Source organism: Myotis lucifugus, unplaced genomic scaffold (assembly GCF_000147115.1).
Source record: "Myotis lucifugus unplaced genomic scaffold, Myoluc2.0 scaffold_101, whole genome shotgun sequence".
Taxonomy (NCBI): Eukaryota; Metazoa; Chordata; class Mammalia; order Chiroptera; family Vespertilionidae; genus Myotis; species Myotis lucifugus.
In genome coordinates, this window is record NW_005871149.1 from 1,437,264 (window position 1) to 1,459,540 (window position 22,277).

A 22,277-nucleotide genomic window follows, 5' to 3' on the forward strand; every position below is an offset into this window, starting at 1 on the left:
ATTATGCCTTCAAAAGTCTCATAAAACAACACACAAGCAAAACGTAAGTATATCTTTTGAGTGCACAGTCTAAAATGTTGTAGTTATTCAATCTAATGGGTAATAAATAGATCAAGCTGTTTTGGAGAAGTTTTTTATAGCCACAGTGAAGACAGCATTAATTTCAACAATGGTTGTTGTGTGACTATATTAAGACAATGATGATCATCATTGGACCTAGAAATGTGCTGAATACTCCGCTATTGAAAGGCCCTGTGAACAATGCCAGGAATAAATTTCATAGTTCTCAGAAAAGAATTATGGTCTGGAAAGAAAATGGAGAATTTCAAAAGGATTTTTTCAAAAGCATAAATAACAGCGAGAGCAGCTTCTCTCCTGGGGACATGGAATTCACATTTACCCCTCAACCAATGACCAATTAGGGATAGGAAGTGGACAAACTGACAATCCAGTCTATACATGATCACAACCCTAAAGACAGAAACAGTAAGATCCTCCTCAAATGTCAGGTTTCGCCTAATTTTCTTGAGTCAAATGGTTCAAAATGGAATGTGGAAAATCCTCCCAACTACAGAAAACTATTAGGGTACATAATTCCTTACCATTCACAGTCAGTTTGGCTTTATAAGAATAATTAGAACCAAAGTGATTAGTAACGATGCACTGGTATTTTCCTTCATCTGTGAAATTCACATTGAAAAGATGTAAGACACTAGTATATTCCAGAGCTTCTCCAGCTTGCTGTTGAAAACGAACAAAATTCTCAATGTCAGCATCATACAGGATTTCACTGTCTTTGCGCCACACAGTAGACATGGGTGAATCACTGCTGCTCACTGCAGCGCACGTCAGAGTCACGTTCACACCTCTGAGAGCAACTGTGGTTTCAGGATGTCTTCTTATCTGTGGCTTGAGAAAATCATCTAAGGGAAAATAATAGGGCAGGAGACAAGTCAGCTGTTCATTTTTGCTTCTACAAATTCAATTTTAAAACAAATAATGTAAAATTGTGTGTTCTGTTTACAAGATGGCATATTAAGATTGAAAGAGACTATAGAGCTAGAATCCAATGCCTCGTTTAAAGATGGAAGAATGAGGCCCAAAAGGTCAAATGACTTGCTCAGAGACATGTAAGTCAGTAACAGAGCCTGGACCAGAACCCAGGTTTTCAAACTTCAGGGTTTAGCACTCTTCCCACTATCCCTTACTGACACTTATGCCTAGAATGTACTTCCTAAGCATTAGCAGTTAACGGGAATAAAAGAAAAGCATATATTAAAATTTCAAGACAAGTTCTTAATCCTATAACCATCTTTATAAAAAATTCTATTGTTAAGATATAAGTGTGTAATATAGAAAATTTAAAAGACAAAAATACGAACCACAGACAAAATCCTTCAGATCCACATTCAGGATGCTCTGCCCTGCTAGCCACTCGGGGTGTGCACAAGTTGCATTCACGGAATGTTGAAAGTTATTATCAACGAGCCATTGAAGCAGCCACTTCAAATGGCAGTCACAGAGCAAACTGTTTGTGTTCAGAATCCTGTAGAAACAAAGAGGGAAAAAAGTGCTTTTTACTTTTCATTCTAAGTTTCTTCAACCATTAAAAGCTGACTACGTACCTATGCATTTTTCTTGCCAAAATAATGTTTAACCTGAGTCTAACCATGAGAAAACAAATTGAGACTGTCAGCCTGAATTCCTCAAATACTGTCAGTGTCATGAAAGATACTAATGGGGAGGAGGGGGGAATGGACAGGGGCCGTTTTAGACTAAAGGAGACTACAGAACCATCACAACAAAATAAAACGAATGATCCTTGACTGGAAAAATAAATCTACAAAGAACATTTTCTGACACTGGGGAAATTTGAGTATGAACTGCATATTAGATAATATTATTTTATCAATGTTAATTTCACTGGGTGTGACAACAGTGCTGTGGTAATAATGTAGGAAAAGATCCTTGTTTTTAGGAAATACATGCTGACTGATATTTATCAGTGAACTGTCATGATGTTTCCAACTTACTTTCAAATGGTTTAGCAAAATTGCAGTGTGTATGTATATGTATCTATCTCTCTGTGTGTAGAGAGATAGACAAAGATGTAATGGGAGAGAAAGAGAGAAGGAGGGGGTGAGAGAGAGAAATAGATAACAAATTTAGCAAAAAGTTAATAATTGGTGAATCTAGGTAAAGGGTATTTGAATGTTCCTTTACCTTTCTTTAAATCTTTAAGGTTTAAAATTCCCCCAGAAAAGTTTAGGGAAAAAAGCTTTATATGTTGGAGCATAAACACATCTTTGTTGTGGAAGATATAATTTTTTCAAATTACTTCATCGAGACTGAACACACTTCAGCCTGTGGCAATGTGTGCTATAACTTAAACTGAGAATCTTTGAAAAATCATTTGTGGTCTATAATAGGCCTATAAAACATACAGAGTGGGGCAAAAGTAGCTAAAGTTTTGAGTGTGCGAAACAAAATTTATTCTTATATTACTTATTATTTATTTGTACTATAACTGTTAACCTACTTTTGCCCCACCCTGTATATAAAAAAAATCAGTGTTTTCTTTTAACGGTCCCTCATTTACTTTTAAAGTCTGGTGTAAAATACCAAAGACCTGATTCCAAAGAAGTTTCAGTCTTTAAGGATATAACAAAAGCCATGTTTTATCAAGGATAATTTTAATTAAGCAGGCCAAAAGTTACCTTATGCATTTAAGAATTCTTATGTTACATTCATTCATTCATTCAATCATAGAGAAATACTGAAGTCTACAACATGCCAGATATTGTAGGCTGTGGGAATATATCCTTCACAGAGCTTTCGTATTTAAGCCAAGCAAAAAACAAATAAATGCAAGTATAATGTCAGAAAGTAAGTGCTATCAAGAAAAACAAAGCTAGGCAATGACCCTGAGATAGCAGCTACCAGTTTAGGTAGAGTGGTCAGGGAAAGGTTCTTTGAAGAGATGACATTTGGACAACGACCCAAGAAAAGTGACAGCAAATAGCAAAAAGACTTGTGGTTAAGTGTGTCGCAGACAGAGGAAACTGAGGGATGGTGACAGAATGAGGTCAGAGAGCTGGACAGGGAGAGCCAGTCCACGCAAGTGCTTTATAAACTAAGAACTTGAGTTGTTGTTTTCCTTATGTGTGATGGGAAGCCACTGGACGGTTAAGAACAGAGGAACGATGTCTGATTTACGGTTTCTTAGGTATAAACTGGACCCATGAGGCCTGGACTAATTCCGCTACTTACATTAGGCAAGATACTGAATGTCTCCAAAATCTGTTTCTATCTCTGGAAAATGGGACTGAAAGTGCCTACCTCAAAAACAATTTTAAATAAAGTATTTAGCACAGTGCCTGGCCACAGAAACCACTGAATTCACTTTAGTTCCCTTCACTTCTATTTCTCTGCATCTTTCTACCCTTTGCATGCTAACGGACCCTGCCCACAAGTGCCTAAGAGAGTACCTGGCATTCTCTCAGTATGTGGATAGATAGATACCAAAACATTAACAGTCCTTGTCTTTAAGTAGTAGGGATTTGGGATCTTTCTCTCCCTTTTGATTTAACGGTACTTTCTAATTTTTCTACCATGATCATTTCAATGCAAAATATTTTCAATTTATATGCAACTCTCCCCTCAAATTTTCACAAAGTATTGTAAACAATATAAAAAAAAATGTAGAGTTTTAAATAAGTGTTGATGTAAAAAGTATTATAAATATGACTTAGATTTAAAGTAACCATACACCAAAAGGTGGCAGGTTCAATTCCTGGTCAAGGCACATACCCAGGTTGCAGGTTCCATCCCTGGTCTGGGCATGTACAGGAGGCAATAGATCGACTTCTCTCTCTTTCTCCCCCCTTCCCTTCTTCCCCATCCCCCACCCCTTCCTCTCTCTAAAATCAATTTTAAAAAATTAAATAAAGTAACCAAAACTTCTCAGTAAAAAAAGCTGTATTATAGTTCCTGCATTAGCAATTTGTTCAAATCAATTCCCATATTACTAAAATGACTCTCTGAAGAATGAACTGTAATATGTGCTTTCATCTACTACCTAAATTACATTTTGAACTGAGCTCATATACAAGAATTAAAAAAAAAAAGGCCACTTAAAAATTCTGGCAGAAAATAACTAATGATAATTACCATAACATTGTATTTTTAATATTATTTATTCAATTTTTTCAATGTGCCAGGCTCTGTGCTGAGCATCTCAAAACTCTCCCAAGTTTACTAATGTTTTGGGGGGCGAGAGGAGAGGGGTCCTGATTCCTCATGACCTATAAGGTGCTACATCCTACATGCCCTCGCTCTTGTTTTTAACTCCCTGACCTCGTCTCCTCCCACTCCTGCCACACCAGTGTCAAGCACAAGAAGCAAGCTCCTACCTTAGGGCCTTTTCAATTGCTCTTCCCTGTGCCTGGATGCCCTCTGGCCAGTATTCAATGGTTTGCCATTTCATCCCTGGCTCAAATGCTGTTATCTTCAGAAAGCCTTTTCTCTCTACTTCATATAAAATAGCAATCCCTGCCACTCTACATACCTTTGACCCAGCTTTGCTTTTCATCAGAACATTTATTACCTGATAATATAATACACTAGAGGCCTGGTGTACGAGATTCATGCACTGGGGGTGGGGAGGTCCCTCAGCCTGGCCTGAGCCCTCTCTCATAGTCCAGCTCGAGGGATGTCCACCTGCTGGCTTAGGCCTGGTCCCCCCTGGGGCTAAGCTGACAGTCAGAAATCCCTCTTGCAGTCCAGGGCTCTCACAGTCCAGGACCCATCACTCCTTACTGCCTGCCTGCCTGCAGCAGAAGCGGGAGAGGCTCCCGTCACTGCCACTGTGCGTGCCAGCCGTGAGCCTGGCTTATGGCTGAGTGGCGCTCCCCCTATGGGAGCACACTGACCACCAGGGAGCAGCTCCTGTATTGAGCATCTGCCCCCTGGTGGTCAGTGAGCATCATAGCAACTAGTCTTCCCCCCATTCAGTTGATTTGCATATTAGGCTTTTATTATATAGGACTAGGAGGCCCGGGTGCACGAAAATCATGCACAGTGTGTGTGTGTGTGTGTGTGTGTGTGTGTCCGTCCCTCAGCCCAGCCTGCACCTCTCCCATCTGGGACCCTCGAGAGAGATTCGACTGCCGTTTAGGCACAGATACCGGTGGGATCGGGCCTAAACAGGCAGTCGGACATCCCTCTCACAATCGGGACTGATAGCTCAAAAGCTTGCTGCCTGCCTGACGCCCCTTAAGACACTCCGCTGCCAGCCTGATCGACGCCTAACTGCTCCCCTGCTGACCCGACTGCCCCTAAATGCCCTCCCCTGCCGGCCTGGTTCCCCCCCAACTGCCCTCCCCTGACAGCCTGGTCCACCCAAATGCCCTCCCCTGCCAGCCTGGTCACCCCTAACTGTCCTCCCCTGCCGGCCTGATCGCCCACAACTGCCCTCCCTGCCGGCCATCTTGTGTCAACATGGGAGCGGCAATCTTTGACCACATGGGGGCGGCCATCTTGTGTGTTGGAGTGATGGTCAATTTGCTTATTACCTCTTTATTAGATAGGATACTGTTTATTCAAAATTCTGAATGTGTATTACTGTAGGATAATATAATGCACTATAGTTGGCAAAAGCCACTTATGACCTTATATGAATACTAGAGGCCGGATGCACCAAGATTCGTGCAAGAATGGGCCTTCCTTCCCCTGGCTGCCGGCACTGCCTTTGCACCAGCCAGAGCCGCCTTTCAGCCTTCCCACGCTGCCCAGAGGCCCAGGGCAGCGCGGAACGCCTGTGTCATCGCCATGGTGATGACACAAGCGTCCTGTCCCGTCCTGCCCCTGGACACTCGGCGCCTGTGTATGCAAATTAACCTGCCATCATTGTTGGGTTAATTTACATACTCACTCCTCATTGGCTGGTAGGTGTCATGAAGGTATGGTCAATTTGCATCTCTCTTTTATTAGTGTAGATATCCACTGATTCATTACCTATCTTCCTTACTAGAGTTTATTGTAATATACTATGAAACAGAGATGACAATAAACTCCTTGAGTGACTAAATTAATCTCATATTAAATTCACCAGCCCTGAGGAGGGTGCTATTGTCATTTTAAGTAGGAAAACAGTTTTAGGCTAATCAGTTTATCTGATGTCACATAGTTGTGAGTAATGGAGCAAGAATCTGAACGCAGGCAGTTTGAACTAGCACACTTCCAGTGCATCTCAAACTAGCTGGTGAAGAACCGGTTCTTAAAATTTCCCATCTGTTATAGATCAACATTTTTATAAAGTTGAACAAGTGTCACAGTAATGTCAAACTCTTTTAAAAGTTTTAAAACACATTTCTATCCATATCCCATCATGAACCAGTTCTGGTCTACAGACATTCCTTTAAATAGCTTTCAGGTAGGGCAAGATAAATGTTATTGGCCCTTGATTCTAACCACTGGCCGAATAGTCGAATTAGTTACCACTCCACCCTACCTCATCCCAATGAAATCTCGAAACCATTAAAAGCAATTTTTTTTTAAAATCATGAATGAAAAAAAGGTATAATATGTATTTTTCTATAACAACTATATGCAGTTTTGAACATTTCAGTAGCTTGAACAGATCAGAGACATCCTTTCTGACCATTCTATTGAAAGTGCTAGATCATCTCCAAAAAATGACATAATCCCTAAGTGTAACCCACCCCAAGGTGTAAGGATTGGATACATGTTTCTAATAATCCAAAAAGAAAGGGGGGAAGGGAGGAAAGGAACAGTCAGGTATACATAAAGCACAAGAATCAGTGCCAACTATAAGCACAGGCAAATAGAGGTCCTGGTGCCACACTGCGCTTTTCAATGTTGGGTTATTTTTAAATTATATCCAGCCACTAAAATAATTGCATATTGACACTTTTTTTTCCTGCCTGAATTGTGTGCTTTTGAAAACATCTGGGTCACATTCATCTCACTTTAAGTACAAGCATGGATAATGACCTAATTGATAAAAAAAAATACTTCAGTTACGTACAGTTCTTTCAAGCGAGTCTGAGAAAAAGCATTTTCTTGGATAGACATTATAGCATTGTTGTTCAAATCTCTGAAATGAAGAGAAACAAAACATTATTAGTCACCATTTCTATAATTAAGTTCTATAAAGACTTTAAATAGTCATGAAAACCTCTGCTAATAGCAAAAATTATTTATACAGTAGAAAAACATATGCAAAATACTTACAGATACTCAAGGGATTCAAGACCAATGAATGCTTTCTTTGTAATTGACTTAATCTGATTTCCTTGTAAGATTCTGAAATACAAACAGACCTTTCTAATAAAGTGCTCCACTAAACAAAATTAAATTCATTAAATCAAACATTTACCTATAAAAGGTGAAAATAAGCTAAACATGCATTTTTATGAAAGCTGCAAACATTTATGACTAACCAATGCAAAGCAGAGAATGAAGGTATCTATTAAGATGTGAGAACTCAATGAGGTACCTGTGAACGACCCTCCTGACCACTGACACACAGGCAGTTTTCATGTAAGAAACTGAATGACAGTCCCCGTTTCTCCCTTCTTAGGGAAAGATCACCAGGTCAAAGAAATTCAGACAGGTGTGAAGCCTTGAAAAAATTCTCATGGGAGAATAGCTAAAATCTTACTTGAGAGAATCCTCTCTTGTTAAATTACCCATCAATCTCACATGATTAAGTAGATTACTGGTTCAACTCTTGTTTCTCAGTGCATTTTTTCACTTAAACAGAAATTCTAGTTCCATAAACAACTTTTCTTTATGTGCCCATAGGAATGCTCTTTTGTTAGAAAGTGCCCCACCACAAAAAAACAAAATTAAAAAAATAAAAAAACCTCAAAACAAAGAAACTTAATAATCAACCAAGTTTCTTCCTTTAGCCCTTGCCAGGTGGCTCAGTTGGTTGGAGCATTGTCCCGTACATAGAAAAGGTTGCAGGTTTGATCCCCGGTTGGGGTGCGTATTGGAGCCAACTGATTGATGTTTCTCTCTCACACCAATGTTTTTCTCTCTAAAAATCAATAAAATCATACTGGATTTTTTAAAAAGCTTCTTCCTTTAGTGAATAAATCAAAAGGCTCAGACCTCCCAGCCACAGCAAACAGATATAATCCAATCACATTTACAATGGGTTCCTGACAATATACCCTTATCGATATACATAAATATTTTAAATACATACAATTTAGTGAGACTTGTGAGTCCAGCAAAGGCTTCACTAGCATCTTCTATGGCCCATGAAATTTCATTGTTTCTTAAGTTTCTAAAAAAATGTCAGGGAAAAATAGGCTATATTAGTCAACGTGACCATTATAACACTGAGCACCATTCTGGCATGGCAATGATAATTTTTATCTTTATTTTACCAGTTAAGTTATGATGAATAACTCTTTTTTTAAAAAAGAGTATCTCTGATAAGCATATAAAACTGATTCTCATAAGCTAATAAGAATTAAGCTGGCCTTAATAAATTAAGCAACCTGCTAAGAGTATCAATCGCACTAGCTAATAGCCACTAAATGTGTTAGCATATTAAAAGTTATAGTCAGGATCCTGCAAAAAGCAGGAGGATTTCAAGATACAGGAGATACAGCCTACAAATCTGATGCAGACTAATGGGATTTCTGGGCGATTCAAGCCTTCCCCTGGGCCCTTAACCTAAAATGGCTGACAAAGAGTCATGTCCATATAGTTTCACCTCTCCTCGGCAATTAAACATGTCCCCTGGGAAGCAAGTATGATATACCCATGTGCTTAGGGGGAATCACTGTTTTCTTTAAAAGGAAAAGTATGGATCTTTTAAAATCCCCTGCTCAATTCTCAGAGGAAATGCAACTGCACCACACCATGTCCTGATGGAAGAAATACCAGTTAAAGGTGATTACTTGCTTCCTTAAGTCGTCTCATATTAAAGCATAAAGCTTTTCTCTTTACAAGACATACATAATATCACTAAGGAGATAGGAAATCACTCTTCCCATTTAGCTATATCTTTACTTGAGGTGAAAGCTAACAAAGCTCATTTTAATTTTCTAAGAAATAACACGGCTCAAGGTCAGAGGAAGAAGAAAATGTGCATTCCTGACACTAGCAACTGTGTTTTGTTCCACAGTAACGGGCACAAGAGATGCTTTGTTGTTTAGTTGGTTAATTCAGAATTAAAGTACAGACAGAACTGGCTAGAGATAAGTAAGATTTAGGCGTGGAGATAGAGACAAGTAAGACTGTCTTCCACTGAGGCATAGAACAAAAGAACCACAAAATATTACCATGTATAAATTTGCAGACTGATTGTTTTATTTGCTTTACTACTTTAAAAAAAATTAGCAAAAAATAAAAAAAGAGGACAGGTGTACTTACAGTGTCTGAAGATTGGAGAGAAACCTAAATACACCATCGGCAATGTGAGTGACTCTGTTGTCCCCTAAATTCAATCTCTCCAGTAAGCTCAGACCCACAAAGGCAGATTCATCCAGGCGGGCCAACTGGTTATAGGACAAATCACTGAAAACAGGACACATGAAAGGTAAGGAATTCACTCTATTTTAATTCAACTTTCATAGGCTAATTCTATTTACATGATAAATTTAGAGCTTTCAACAAACTTCTAATAAAGAGGGATGTCAGATTTTATTACTGGCCGTGGGAATGATTTATTCCAACCTGCTCTAGCCTCAGAGACTCCGCTGAAATGCCAACCAACACTTACAGTTCAGACAGTCTTTGGCAGAACTCCCATGCATCAGGGCTGATCCTTTCAACAGCATTCTGATTCACATAGAGCTGTTGTAACATTCGCAAGCCATACAACCACCCCTTGTTCACTTCTGTAAGGTTATTATGCTCCAGTTCTCTGCAGAATTAGAGAAATAAAGGAGAAAGTATGTTTCATAACAAGCAATGCAATAGGAAGATTCCAAAACTCATTAAGTCTTACTCAAAGAAACATATACCTTTCTTCAACCCAAGTGAGCCAACGAGTTCTATTCAATTAATATTTAGATCTTACTTAAGATTTAGTGCTAGAAGGTAATAAGACTGTCTAAAATATCAGATCTATAAAATCAAGACACCAAGAGGTATAGTATACCTATTCTGGGTAAATTCTAATGAATTTCATCAGCCAAAACAGTAAAGGAACATGAACTATTTAGAGAAAATGTTTATGAGAATGATGGCAAAATGCCAGTTATTTAATAAAACTTACAGAGCTTTGTGTATACTTATTTCACATCAGAGAAGGGAAAAAGAACTAATGTACCTAAGTATAACTATCGCAGCTATCCTAGCTGTTTGACACTAAAAAGTCCCAGTCAGACCCCATTCCTAACAATCTCCTATGCTAGTTCATAGTACTTACAATTCTTCCATGTTATCCAAGCCAAAAAAAGCGCCATCCTTAAGTTTGCTAATTCCATTCCGCTGCATTTTTAAAGACTTTAAGGAATCCAGACCTTGGAATGTTAGACCTTCCACAACTTTAATCCGGTTTCTTTTAAGCTCCCTTTAACAAAAACAGTTTTACAATTACAAGACTGGTTTGCTGATTTGTTCTAAATAATAATTAAAAAGGAAAAGACACTGTAAGAAAAAATGATCTCATAATCTATTTAGTTACTCACAAGAATTGGAGGTGAGGTAGCTTGAAGATCTTGGGTGGAATCATGCTAATTCTGTTACGGTTTAACTTTACCACTAATAAGGAACTCGATAAATTATCAAAGCAACCAGCCTCCAAAATGGTTATCCTATTATTACTCAAATTCCTAAAATGAAAAATGATTAACAAAAAATTAGTGGAACAAAAATTCTACCAGAGGAAAGCTGCCCAAAGTCTATGACTGAGCCCCAGCTCTACCACTAGGCAGCTGAGCACAACTTTACAAATCATTTAACTGCTCTGTTTCTTCAACTGCAAAATAAGGATAATAACTACTTCATTTGGATTAAAACAGTCTGTGTGAATATGCTTGTAAACTGTAAAACACTAATGCACATGCTAATTATCATCATCATTACATAGGTTAAGCTGCTGTTTAACAAACTACTCCTAGCTATCTTTTACAAAGCTGTTAATAAACACAATCCAGAATTTAAAATTATCCTGGATACTTACCAATATTTTCTGAAAATAATGCACTCTTTCTTTAAGGGGAGAGAGGAAAAAAAACAACATTCCCCCTAACCCCAAAAAACTGACCGTAGGTTTGATTCACGTAAGCGTATCATAATCACAGTAACAGAAATGCACTTTAAAGTAAATCCAGTTTAAACTCTATTTCACTTACAGGTATTTAAGCTGCATTCGAGGAAATGAAGCTGTCTTGATTTCTGATATTATGTTTGAACTGAGATCTAAACTCTCGAGAGCAGGGTAAAACTGGAAGTCCTCTGCATTTATTTCTGCGATTATATTATGGACTCTACAAAACAAAGAATATATTGAAGCTACTGCCAGTGATCCACCCAAGGCCACAAGAATGTTAAATAATTGGGATCAACAATAAGGGTACTTACAACAACAAAAAAAACCAACAAACAAAAAAATCTGTGTACTATTTATAATTTAAGTAAAAGATCTGAAATCTTATTTACTTACAATGACAATGCAGTAATATTGGAGGTTGGTTCTCCAAAATATGGGATTTCTGTTAGTTCATTATAATTCATTTTCCTAGTCAGAAGGAAAATAAGATTTCAAAGTTTAGTGAGAGAAATGTTGTCTTCAGTTCTGGTTTACTGCCTAATACAGAGGTTCTCAACCTTCCTAATGTCACAAATACAGTTCCTCATATTGTGGTGACCCCCAATTTCATTGTTACAAATTGAACATAATTAAAGCATAGTGATTAATCACAAAAACAATATGTAATTATATATGTGTTTTCCGATGGTCTTAGGCAACCCCTGTGAAAGGGTCGTTTGACTCCCAAAGGGGTCGCGACCCACAGGTTGAGAACCGCTGGCCTAATACATATTCTTTAGGACGGGTGCCACGTCTGAAAGAAGCCTGTATGACTCAGAATGAGTTAGACTAAATGTCTTATACTGAGAAATTAGAGGTTTTAATAAGAAATGCTTTTTCATGGTATACATCTATGATTGATCTCAGTATTTAAAAGGTTAGGAAATATTTTGCACATTAAATATTTTTAATCCCACCAAGAGTCTTTGAATAGTTATGTTTATGACAGTTGATCTGGGTCCTTCTTAAACAAAGAAAGAATAATTAACACAGCCATATCCATTTTATGTATTTATAATGGAATTATAAATTTTAAAAATACAAACACATGCACATATATGAAAAAATACATATATATTTTAAAGTTATTCTAAGTAGGGAGAATTGCTTGAGAAAGATGAAATTAACCAACCCAGAGAGAGAGAGACTGTGATTAAATTTTACAGATGGCATGACATGTCACCATCTGATCCCAGCAGCTCTTTAGAACAGATCGTATCAAATGTTTTTGTAGCAAATCTAATATAATCACACTCCATTAACCAGTTTTCAATCAATGAACAACCTCAACAATAAAAAATACAGGAAAAAACCTGAAGTAAAAGGCCTCCAAAGAACCCACTGAAGTTACAAAGCCCATGTAATGAAAGCTCATGCACTTCCTACTGAAGCATTTTCACATCTTTCCTCAGTGCTGCTCTCAGCTAATAAGCCTATTCACTCTGCAGCAGAACAGAAGCAGTCACCTCGAGACAGGCAAGGAGAGAACGCAGGAACAATGAGTGCACGACTTACCCTGTCAGCAGGAAACTAAAAAGAAAATAAATCTGAGGGTTCTAGGGGTGTTTAAAGAAAGGTACAATAGGCTCGATACTTGTGCCTCTGGGAACATTACAATGCAATAACTGATATTAATAATACCTATTTTAGAAAATTTCCTCCAAAGAATACATAATAATACATCTCAGTATTAAAGGAAGCACTTCAGTAAAGTGGAAAGTTGAATTATTAACCATCACATTCCAAATGATACCAACAGTATATTTCATGTAAATCTACTTTAGACATGATGCTCCCATTTTAGATGAGTCAAGACATAAAAAAAAAAAAGCCCTGGTCGGTGTGGCTCATGATAGCGCGTGATCCCATGCACCGAAAGGTTGCTGGTTCGATTCCAAGTCAGGGCTCAATCCTCAGTAGGGTGCGTGCAGGGGGCAGCCGATCAATGTTCCGCTCTCACATTGATGTTTCTCTCTCTCCCTTCCCCTCTCTCTAAAAATCAATAAACTATTAAAACAAAACAAGACAAAAAAGACATAAAAAAGAGTTTATACAACAGAGAGTTTTAATGGCAAAAAACAAACCCAGCATATTTACTCTCAAAAGAGGAAAAATCTTACTTTGGGCCCAAGGAAGACTGTTTCTACAGTTTGCAATTTAGGGTTGGTGATCCCTACCCAACCCAATGGCAATGCCGAGAGTTTGTGACAATAAAGCTAAAGATGTCAGTTTATATTTTTAAACAATGTCTTTTAATGTAAATGTTTTTCCTTCAAATTTTTGACAGCATTTCTAAATCACCTCGAATTTAATGTAAATTTAAGTAAAATAACTTACACTTCTTGTAATGTCTGAGATTCCAAGCTGATGTTCCAGTTAGACAACCGATTATGACTCAAATCCCTAATAGAGGACAAAAAAATATTCTTAAGTTAGTGTTGGAAAGCAGACTTAAAGAAAAAAACTAAAATAGGAATCTAAAAGCCCTATCAAATGTAAATTTGAGTAGGAAAGACAAAAAGAATGTTTATAAAGGATGAATAAAAATTTACCTTGTCTCCAGCCATCCAATTTCGCTCACCCACATCAACAAATGAAAATATCACATTTCTGTGTAACCTGACGGACGTTTATGCATGTACCAGAAAATTTTTACGTAAGTGGTAGAATAATTTGTACCCTACTTTGCCCTTGCTCTTTTCTCTTAACAATACATTTTGTAGATCACTTCACAGAATGTTATAAATTTCTTCATCCATTTTAGTGATAGTATACTTTATTATACTATACTTTACTTTTGAAATAAATACTTTTTAAAGTAATATAATATAAAGTAATATGTACTTTTTAAAGTAATATTTACATAATATATAGTATAATATATAACACTGTACTATACTATATCACACTTTAGCTGAAGATAAACTTGTAGATTTCACAAGTCAAGACAGTGAGCTTCTATATTAGAATTGGGGTTGACCACATCCTTGATAGAGATGTGGTCTTCCTTTAAAAAAAAAACAACAAAAAAACAATCTAGCTTCAGGGAAGGTAAATTTATCTCACTCCCAAATATGTAGATGATGATGGCAGTGGCGGCAGCTAATGTTTAAGTGCCAGACACTCACTCTTCCATACACTTTATACGTATGAACTGCCTAATTCCACACAACTTTATGAGGCAAATACTCTTATAATCTTCCCTTCCTGGTACAGAATGGGCAGAGATTAATAATTTGTCAATCCAAGGTCACATAGCAGATAAGTGAGGAAGGCATAAACTTGAAATCTCACTTCTAGCAAATAGTTTATTAAATATAGCAGAGATTTCACTAAAATTAGCCATTAGTCTAAATATTTAAATAGGCTTTAAAAAATTCGCCTTGATGCTTCCAGGCATCTTTACAAGACTGAGGTGGAATCCAGCCCACACAAGCTGTCTGCCCAAGAGATTCATTACATATTACAATATGGCTAGTAATAGCGGCACACCAGAGAAACATTACAGATCACTTTATCTCGCTCTGCCACCCAGGCAGTTGACAGATGCATGCAGGTTTGAACAATGTCTTTATCACGGAATAATTTGTTCTCCGCTAGATTCATGTCTGCCCATCTATAAAACCAGTCACCTTCATTTAAGAGCTTAACTTACACCATAACATAACTAAGACTAGATCAAACCATCACTTTTCCACAACTGTTCTAAAACCTTTATTCCAAGATATCTGGCACTGGGTATCAGCTGAAAACCACTCATGAATGGAGAAGAGTGTTGAGAAATATAAGGGAAAAATATATGAATTCGTCCCACATAAAAATCTTATATTCAGAAACTTGATCCAAATCATATTTGCTACTAAACAACAAACACATAATTTCATACAATTGAAAGATGTTTATTACAATGTTTCAACTGAAGGAGAAATACAACTGTTCTAATTTAAGTTAGATATTCCATATTCTGCTACAAGGTGGCTGGTTTGGTAAACAGAACTAATATTATCTGTATAGAAGACTAGCATACTATGACTTAATTTTACATCACATGCTTGCTGAAATTTAATTTTTTTTCTTTTACAGATTAAGGGCTGTCATTTTAATGACAGTGCTTCTAATGCCTTTCTAAACTCTAATCTCCCTGTCAGTGTAACTCTTGACTGTACCCATCACTGACATCTGGACGTCAAGGATGACTAAATAATCAGTTTTAAAGAAAACCATTATTACAGAAATAGAAAGCAATCAAATTAAAACTCAACTTGGTATAAAGTTGGTAAACTCAACATGGTATAAACCACTTTGAATTTAGTATCAGCAAAAACCGGCCAGTGTCTCTACTGGGGGAAAAGCAATTTTCTCAGTATCTTTAATGAACTCCTAAGGCATGTCAATGGAACCCAAAGGATACCTGAAACACTTTGGAGCCTCTCTACAGAACAATGTTGTCTTAAAAATATATGCTTCATAGGTCAGAACCCCATATAATGAGGTTCTCTGGACCCTTCTGCAACGAATCCACATTACATAAATTAAAAAAACACTAAAAGTGAACAGGAATATACTCCCAAAGTAGTATTATCGTAGAAAGCAACTAGTATAAATCGGTGTCGCTGTTTAACTTATCAAAACACCAGATTTCTAACTAGAATTATATGGGGTGATTTCAGCATCACGTATTTATGCAAACTTGTACTGACCCATGTGCCAGGCACTGTGCTAAGTGCTAGGATTACAAACACTGCCAATGTTACTAACCTTTATGGCTTTTTTGAAAGCAATATTTATAGTACTAAGAAGTGTTGTCACTCCAAACTGTAAACATAAATTCAACATCAACTCCACTATTACCCTTCACTGGAAACGTGATTAACTTTCTTTTATAGCTAAATTTCACCCTGGAATTTAATTATATGACATGTGCATATATGAGTATACAAACACACTCCTGCTCTCTATGGCATGCCTTTCCTATTTCTTTTTCTTTCTATTTTTTGAATAAATTTTATTTACTGATTGATTTGAGAGAAGTGAGAGGGAGAAGTGGGTGAGAGAGGGAAGGGGAGGAGGGGGAGAGAGAGAAAGAGAGAAACATCAATCTGTTGTTCCACTTATTTATGCATTCATTGGTTGCTTCTTGAATATGCCCTGACCAGAAAGAGATCAAACCTGCAACCTTGGTGCACTGGGTCCTATTTCTTTTTTTAAAAGTACTCCCAAAAGGCTGAAGAAGACAGATTCAAAGACTTCAAATATCAGATATAAAACTCTTAGATTAAGAATTTGGATAATTTTGAAAAAAATAAAGAGAGAAAAGAATTTAGGTAATTTTTTAAAAGTCTCTCACTTTTCTTCCCAGTGGCCAATCATTAATTCCATTTACTTTGGATAATTTAATGCTAGTTTGCCTGTTTGTTTTTAAAGCAAGAGTCCTGAAATGGAAAACTGTCTTTCAAAGATTTTTTCCCCTCTGACATATCCTTAAAATATACTAAAAAACTTGAAGTAATCTATGCTTGAAAAACATCACCTAAAGAGCCCTAGCCGGTTTTGCTCAGTGGATAGAGCGTCAGCCTGCAGACTGACGGGTCCCAGGTTCGATTCTGGTCGAGGGCACATACGCGGACTACAGGCTCGATCTCTGGTAGGGGGCGTGCAGAAGGCAGCCAATCAATGATTCTCTCTCATCATTGATGTTTCTGTTTCTCTTTCTCTCTCTCTCTCTCTCTCTCTCTCTCTCTCTCTCCCCCCCCCTTCTCCCTTCCTCTCTGAAATCAATAATATATATATATATATATATATTTTTTTTTTAATCCCCTAAAGAGTCTAAAGCTGTGTAAGAGTCAATAGTCTTTCCCTTATTTTTTAAATACGACTAAATATTTACGGATATAATGTTTGGAAAGTAAAAGTTTCAGAGAAGGCCTTATCTCAGTGTTGTAAACTCAGCTCCCACTCATGTTAACCTACAGGGATGTATCTGTAATAAATGATGAATTATTAAGGTTCTTGATATCATGTGGAGCCAGAGGTGCCATTAATGTAGTCATTTAGTACCATCAGGGCGTAAATAATTTATAGGATGTACAGAGCAATCCCCACAGTCTGAGGAGAATCGGTTCTGCAAGCTAATTGCAAAATCCAGCAGCAAGGAGATGTAGGGGTTTTCTTCTCCCCAGTCACATAGATACACTTTTGAGTCATCTACAGCACTGATAGGCCAAACTGTGAACTTCAACAATAGCAAAACTTCTTTAAAGGAGCCCTTTGTAAAGTTAAAAGATAAGGACATATTGTACCCAACTGAGTATGATACTGCTTCATGCATTTATCCAGCATAATTTGCCTTCTTTTGTAAATGAAAACCCATCTCATTAGAGTCTGTCTAGCATAATTTACTTTCAAAAGAAATACTCAGGATTATCATTCTGATCAATTACAGTACTGTGATTTAATCGGCTGATGATCATGAGTACTACTCTTGGAGTGCACTAAAGATAAGGATTGCAAAACAACTCTTAAAATTGTCTTTTAGGTTTGCTTTTTCTTTACCACTAAGACCTTTATACCAAAAGTCAGCCCTTCTATCTGTAACAGCGCTGCTTGGTATTGTCCTAGATTTGTTGCTTCTAATCAATTGTCATAGCTAGGAAACCCCAGTGCCTGTTGAAATAGGAGTAAATGAAATCTGAGTCTGAGAGGCTCCTTTATGAATAAATGCTTCCTGGAAACATACTTGTTTTTTGGGTGAACTAGAGATGGCTGGAAACATTAAGTAAATATATTTAGGATAAATAAGATTTTATTAAAGCATAATGCTATTCCAAATTAAACTTTCTACCATTCATCTGTACTACTTATTTGTAATACACTGTATAACACGTCTATGAATCCAAAAAGTTGAAGGTGGTAGGAAGATGAGAGCATTCATTTCAAGAATAAGAGGCATGTTTTATTTTCTTCCATTATCTTTCCTGAGTTCTTAATGATCGAAAATATACAACCACAAAACAGGAAATATAAATTCTACAATTACATTTAAGAATAGAGTTTTGCATGCCCAATTCTGGGACCTTGGGCAAGTCACTTAACCTCTCTAAACTTCAGTCTCCTCTACTGTTAAAAGAGAATAGCAAACCTCACTGGATAGCTTAGGAAATTAAAAGGTATAAACAAAATGCTTAGCATACAGGTCAGTGTGTAAATAGTAAGTTATTGTATAATACTAGATTTGAAATAGGATGATGGCCCAGTACAATCACCTTTTCTGAGTATTTATCTATTGTACATGCATCCATAATCCACTTCCAAAGGTAAAATCTTAATTGATTGGAACTACTCCTCTACAATAAATTAAAGTAGTAAGCTAATTATTGCTTCTGGATTCCAATTTCATGAGCTTACTTCTTCTGTTTACCATTTCCCCAGACAGGCCAGGATAAAGAAATATGTTAACATCTTTAATGCAATGAAAGAAAAGCACATTGTACATGCTTTGAAATGATTATTGGAAGTGAAACAGTATAAGAACAGTACGCAAGCCCAGCACAACAGACATTAGATCCTGCAAACACGGTAGTGCATCTCCCTTCCCCCCAAATGTGCTTTAGACATTTACCAGTAGGTCTGTCTATTTTAAAGAAAACTGGTGTTTCTGCTAGTGCTTCGAAAGATGGGTATGTGAAAGCCATCCACAATGCCTTTGAAGTATCCCAACTTTAGAAATGCATGTCTGGTATACAGGCTGGAACAAAGTTGTAGACTATTAAAAACTCCTCAAACTACAGCTCTAAGCCATAATGACACTCTGAAGTCAACTGATTATTCAATAATACTTAGTAAATACCTAATAGATGCTGCAAAGCCCTGTTAAAAACAAAGATGATCAGCCCTAGCTGGTTTGGCTCAGTGGATAGAGCACTGGCCTGTGGACTGAAGGGTCCCGGATTTGATTCCAGTCAAGGGCACATGCCCTGGGGGCTTGTAGGAGGCAGTGATTAATGATTCTATCTCATCATCGATGTTTCTATCTCGCTCTCCCTTCCTCTCTGAAATCAATAAAAGTATATTTTAAAAAACAAAAACAAAAAAACAAAGATGATCAGAATAATGAAAATTATTTGTGCATGCAAAAGTTTTTGTGCATTTTGGTGCAATTAAACAAAACATTCCAGATAGTGTGAGATGGGAACTAGATTAAGTAACTTAATGTGCCCATATTTTGAGAAATTTTTAAAGATGATCTTAAAATAGCCCTAGCTGGTTTGGCTCAGTGGATAGAGCCTCCAAACTGAAGGGTCCCAGGTTTGATTCCGGTCAAGGGTACATGCCCGGTTTGTGGACTCGATCCCCAGTAGGGGTCGTGTGGGAGGCAGCCGATCAATGATGCTCATCATGTTTCTATCTCTCCCTCTCCCTTTCTCTCTGATATCAATAAAAATATATTTTAAAAAGAAAGATGGGGGGAGAAATCAACCAAAGGACTTGTATGCATGCATATAAGCCTAACCAATGAACACAGACATGGGGGGGGGGGGTGAGGGCATGAGTGGTGGGGGGGCAATGGGGAGGATAAGGACACATATGTAATACCTTAATCAATAAAGGAAAAAAAAAAGATGATCTTAAAATACAAATAATTACCTAAGATAATGCCCAGATTCATTCACAATGTTTACTACAGAGAATGAGGTACCCTAAAAAAAAAAAATCACTTAATAAGATATGAGAGCCCATCCGGGTTGATCATCGACCCAGGAACCAAGAAGTTGTCAGTTCCCGGTCAGGGCACATGCCAGGATTGTCAGCTCAATCCTCAATAGGAGTTGTGCAGGAGGCAACCGATAGATGATGTTCCTCTCTCATTGATGTTTGAATCTATCCCTCTTCCTTCCTCTCTCTAAAAATAAATAAAACATTTTTTTAAGTTTAAAATATATATTAGAGAAGCAAATGAGAAAGAACTGCTTTAATTGCTTTGAGAGTTTCTCCTCATTTCCCTCAAAAGACATAGCCACACACTTTCTGTAATTTACTGCATTCATTCAACTAATATTTTTTAGTATCTACTGCTGGTCACCATTCATATACAGCAGCGATTTTCAACCTTTTTCATCTCATGGCACACATTAACTAATTACTAAAATTCTGCATCACACCAAAAAATATGTTGTATTTTTTGCCGATCTGACCAAAACAAAAGCATAATTTTGATTCATTCACACTGGACAGCTATTGTGTTGATTGTTGTCATTTTTTTATTTGACAATCTAAGGGAAAAGAGGTCAGTGCCCCTGGCTAAATCGTCAGGTATTCCATGTTTTAGAAATTCTTGGGGCACACCGGTTGAGAATAGCTGATCTACAGCAATGAATAAACATACAAAAATTCATGCTTTTAAGCTATATTATAATCTACTGAAAAGAAGACAAAGTAAAATATGTAGCATATCAAAAGATGATGCCTACTAATGACAAAAATAAAGCCACAAAGAGGGTCGGGGATTTCTCTGGGAGAGACAGATAAGCGGCAAGATAATCCTGAGATTCTTGGGGAGCCCGTTAGAGAAGAACAGAGGGCATAATGAGACCGGTGCTCATAGTCTCATGGCAGATACTGGTTGGTACTGAGCATCTGAGGGTTAAGCAAAGAGGGGGTGAGGAATCTTTCCAGGAATAAGCACGGTTCTTTACTCTGGAGTACAGACTTGGAACAGGGTGGCATTATCCAAAGCAAGAAGTTTCTCTTGATTTCTGCTTATGGAGGCCTAGAGGCCAAGAGAGAAGAGGCCTACCCCATGCTGAGCAGAGTGAACCGGATTCTAACCCACTGTACTAGTATGCTCAGCCCCATGGCCAATCTCACTCTCTGTAAGAATTATGGTGAAAATATGACACAAATGAAAGGAGGAAATGGAAAATAAAGGTAGGTACTAACAATTGAGGTAAACATGAGGGACCTTAAGTGGAAGGAAAATTTAATCTGTATCTTTTTTAAAAGGACTCACTTTCAGTTCACCACCTTGTGGTTTGAAGCAATGAAAGAAAAATTTCAAAGACCAAATATTAGAACAAAAGATGCTCCTATAGTGCTCTTATCACTTAGGAAATTACAAGGCTTTCAGGAGCTCTGTGCCAGGAACCCGGGGCAGAGACCACAGTGCACCCTCTCTTGGTGTGTGGCCATACACACCCTTACAGCAAAACAATGTACAGGCAAGGCCACTCAGGTTTGCAGGCTTCCTTCTACTCAATCTTGTCAAGTTCCAAAGCAGTAGTGGTCTAAGCAAACACATGGTTTCACCCTTTCAGTCAACTGGTATAACTGAATTAACAGACAATACCATCTTAATCTGAGCCTCTCTCGAGGGATTAGTATTGAATTTCCCTCATTACAAAACCATTTACCCATTCCTTTACCCTCAGCTGCTATTGCTCCTCCTCTCCATTTACACCCAAACTCTTCCACCTTAGGATAGGACATCAGGTACAGCACTGTGCTGGTCTAGATTACAAACAGCAATACCAGTAGCAAGTATCTCCCCCTCAATTCACTCTATTCAGTTAGTGTAAGGTTACAGAGGTGCAGAACTACTGAGCTATTTTTACTACCTGGCAATATACTGGTATTCATTATTAACCTCAATTTTGGTAGATGGGGTGCAGGCACAATCTACCCCATTAGGCATTTAGGAATTCTGACCCAAAGTTTAAAAATATAGTTTCTTGCCCTAGCTGGTTTGGCTCGATGGCTAGAGCGTCAGCCTACGGATTGAAGGGTCCCAGGTTCGATTCCGGTCAAGGGCACATGCCTGGGTTGCGGGCTCGGTCCCCAGTGTGGGGCGTGCAGGAGGCAGCCAATGATTCTCTCTCATCATTGATGTTTCTCTCTCTCCCTCTCCTTTCCTCTCTGAAACCAATAAAAATACATTAAAAAAATATAAATAAATAAATAAATAAATTTTAAAATAAATAAATAA

The 22,277-nt window shown here is 37.6% G+C and overlaps 1 protein-coding gene across 2 annotated transcripts in view; it reads right to left on the bottom strand.

Annotated features, from left to right (window-relative positions):
- LRIG2 (leucine rich repeats and immunoglobulin like domains 2) overlaps positions 1–22,277 on the bottom strand; it is a 44,296-nt gene that overhangs the window by 11,498 nt on the left and 10,521 nt on the right. The window contains exons 2-13 of one of the 2 annotated variants that reach the window (XM_006092509.3): positions 13,637–13,702; positions 11,654–11,728; positions 11,343–11,477; positions 10,677–10,820; positions 10,415–10,558; positions 9,764–9,907; positions 9,415–9,558; positions 8,237–8,317; positions 7,255–7,326; positions 7,049–7,117; positions 1,383–1,546; positions 603–923 (exon numbers count right to left, since the gene is read on the bottom strand). In XM_006092509.3, coding sequence (XP_006092571.1) covers positions 603–923; positions 1,383–1,546; positions 7,049–7,117; positions 7,255–7,326; positions 8,237–8,317; positions 9,415–9,558; positions 9,764–9,907; positions 10,415–10,558; positions 10,677–10,820; positions 11,343–11,477; positions 11,654–11,728; positions 13,637–13,702 — 1,559 coding nt within the window. The remainder of the gene's footprint in view (positions 1–602; positions 924–1,382; positions 1,547–7,048; positions 7,118–7,254; positions 7,327–8,236; positions 8,318–9,414; positions 9,559–9,763; positions 9,908–10,414; positions 10,559–10,676; positions 10,821–11,342; positions 11,478–11,653; positions 11,729–13,636; positions 13,703–22,277) is intronic. The other variant, XM_023757054.1, reaches the window with a different exon arrangement.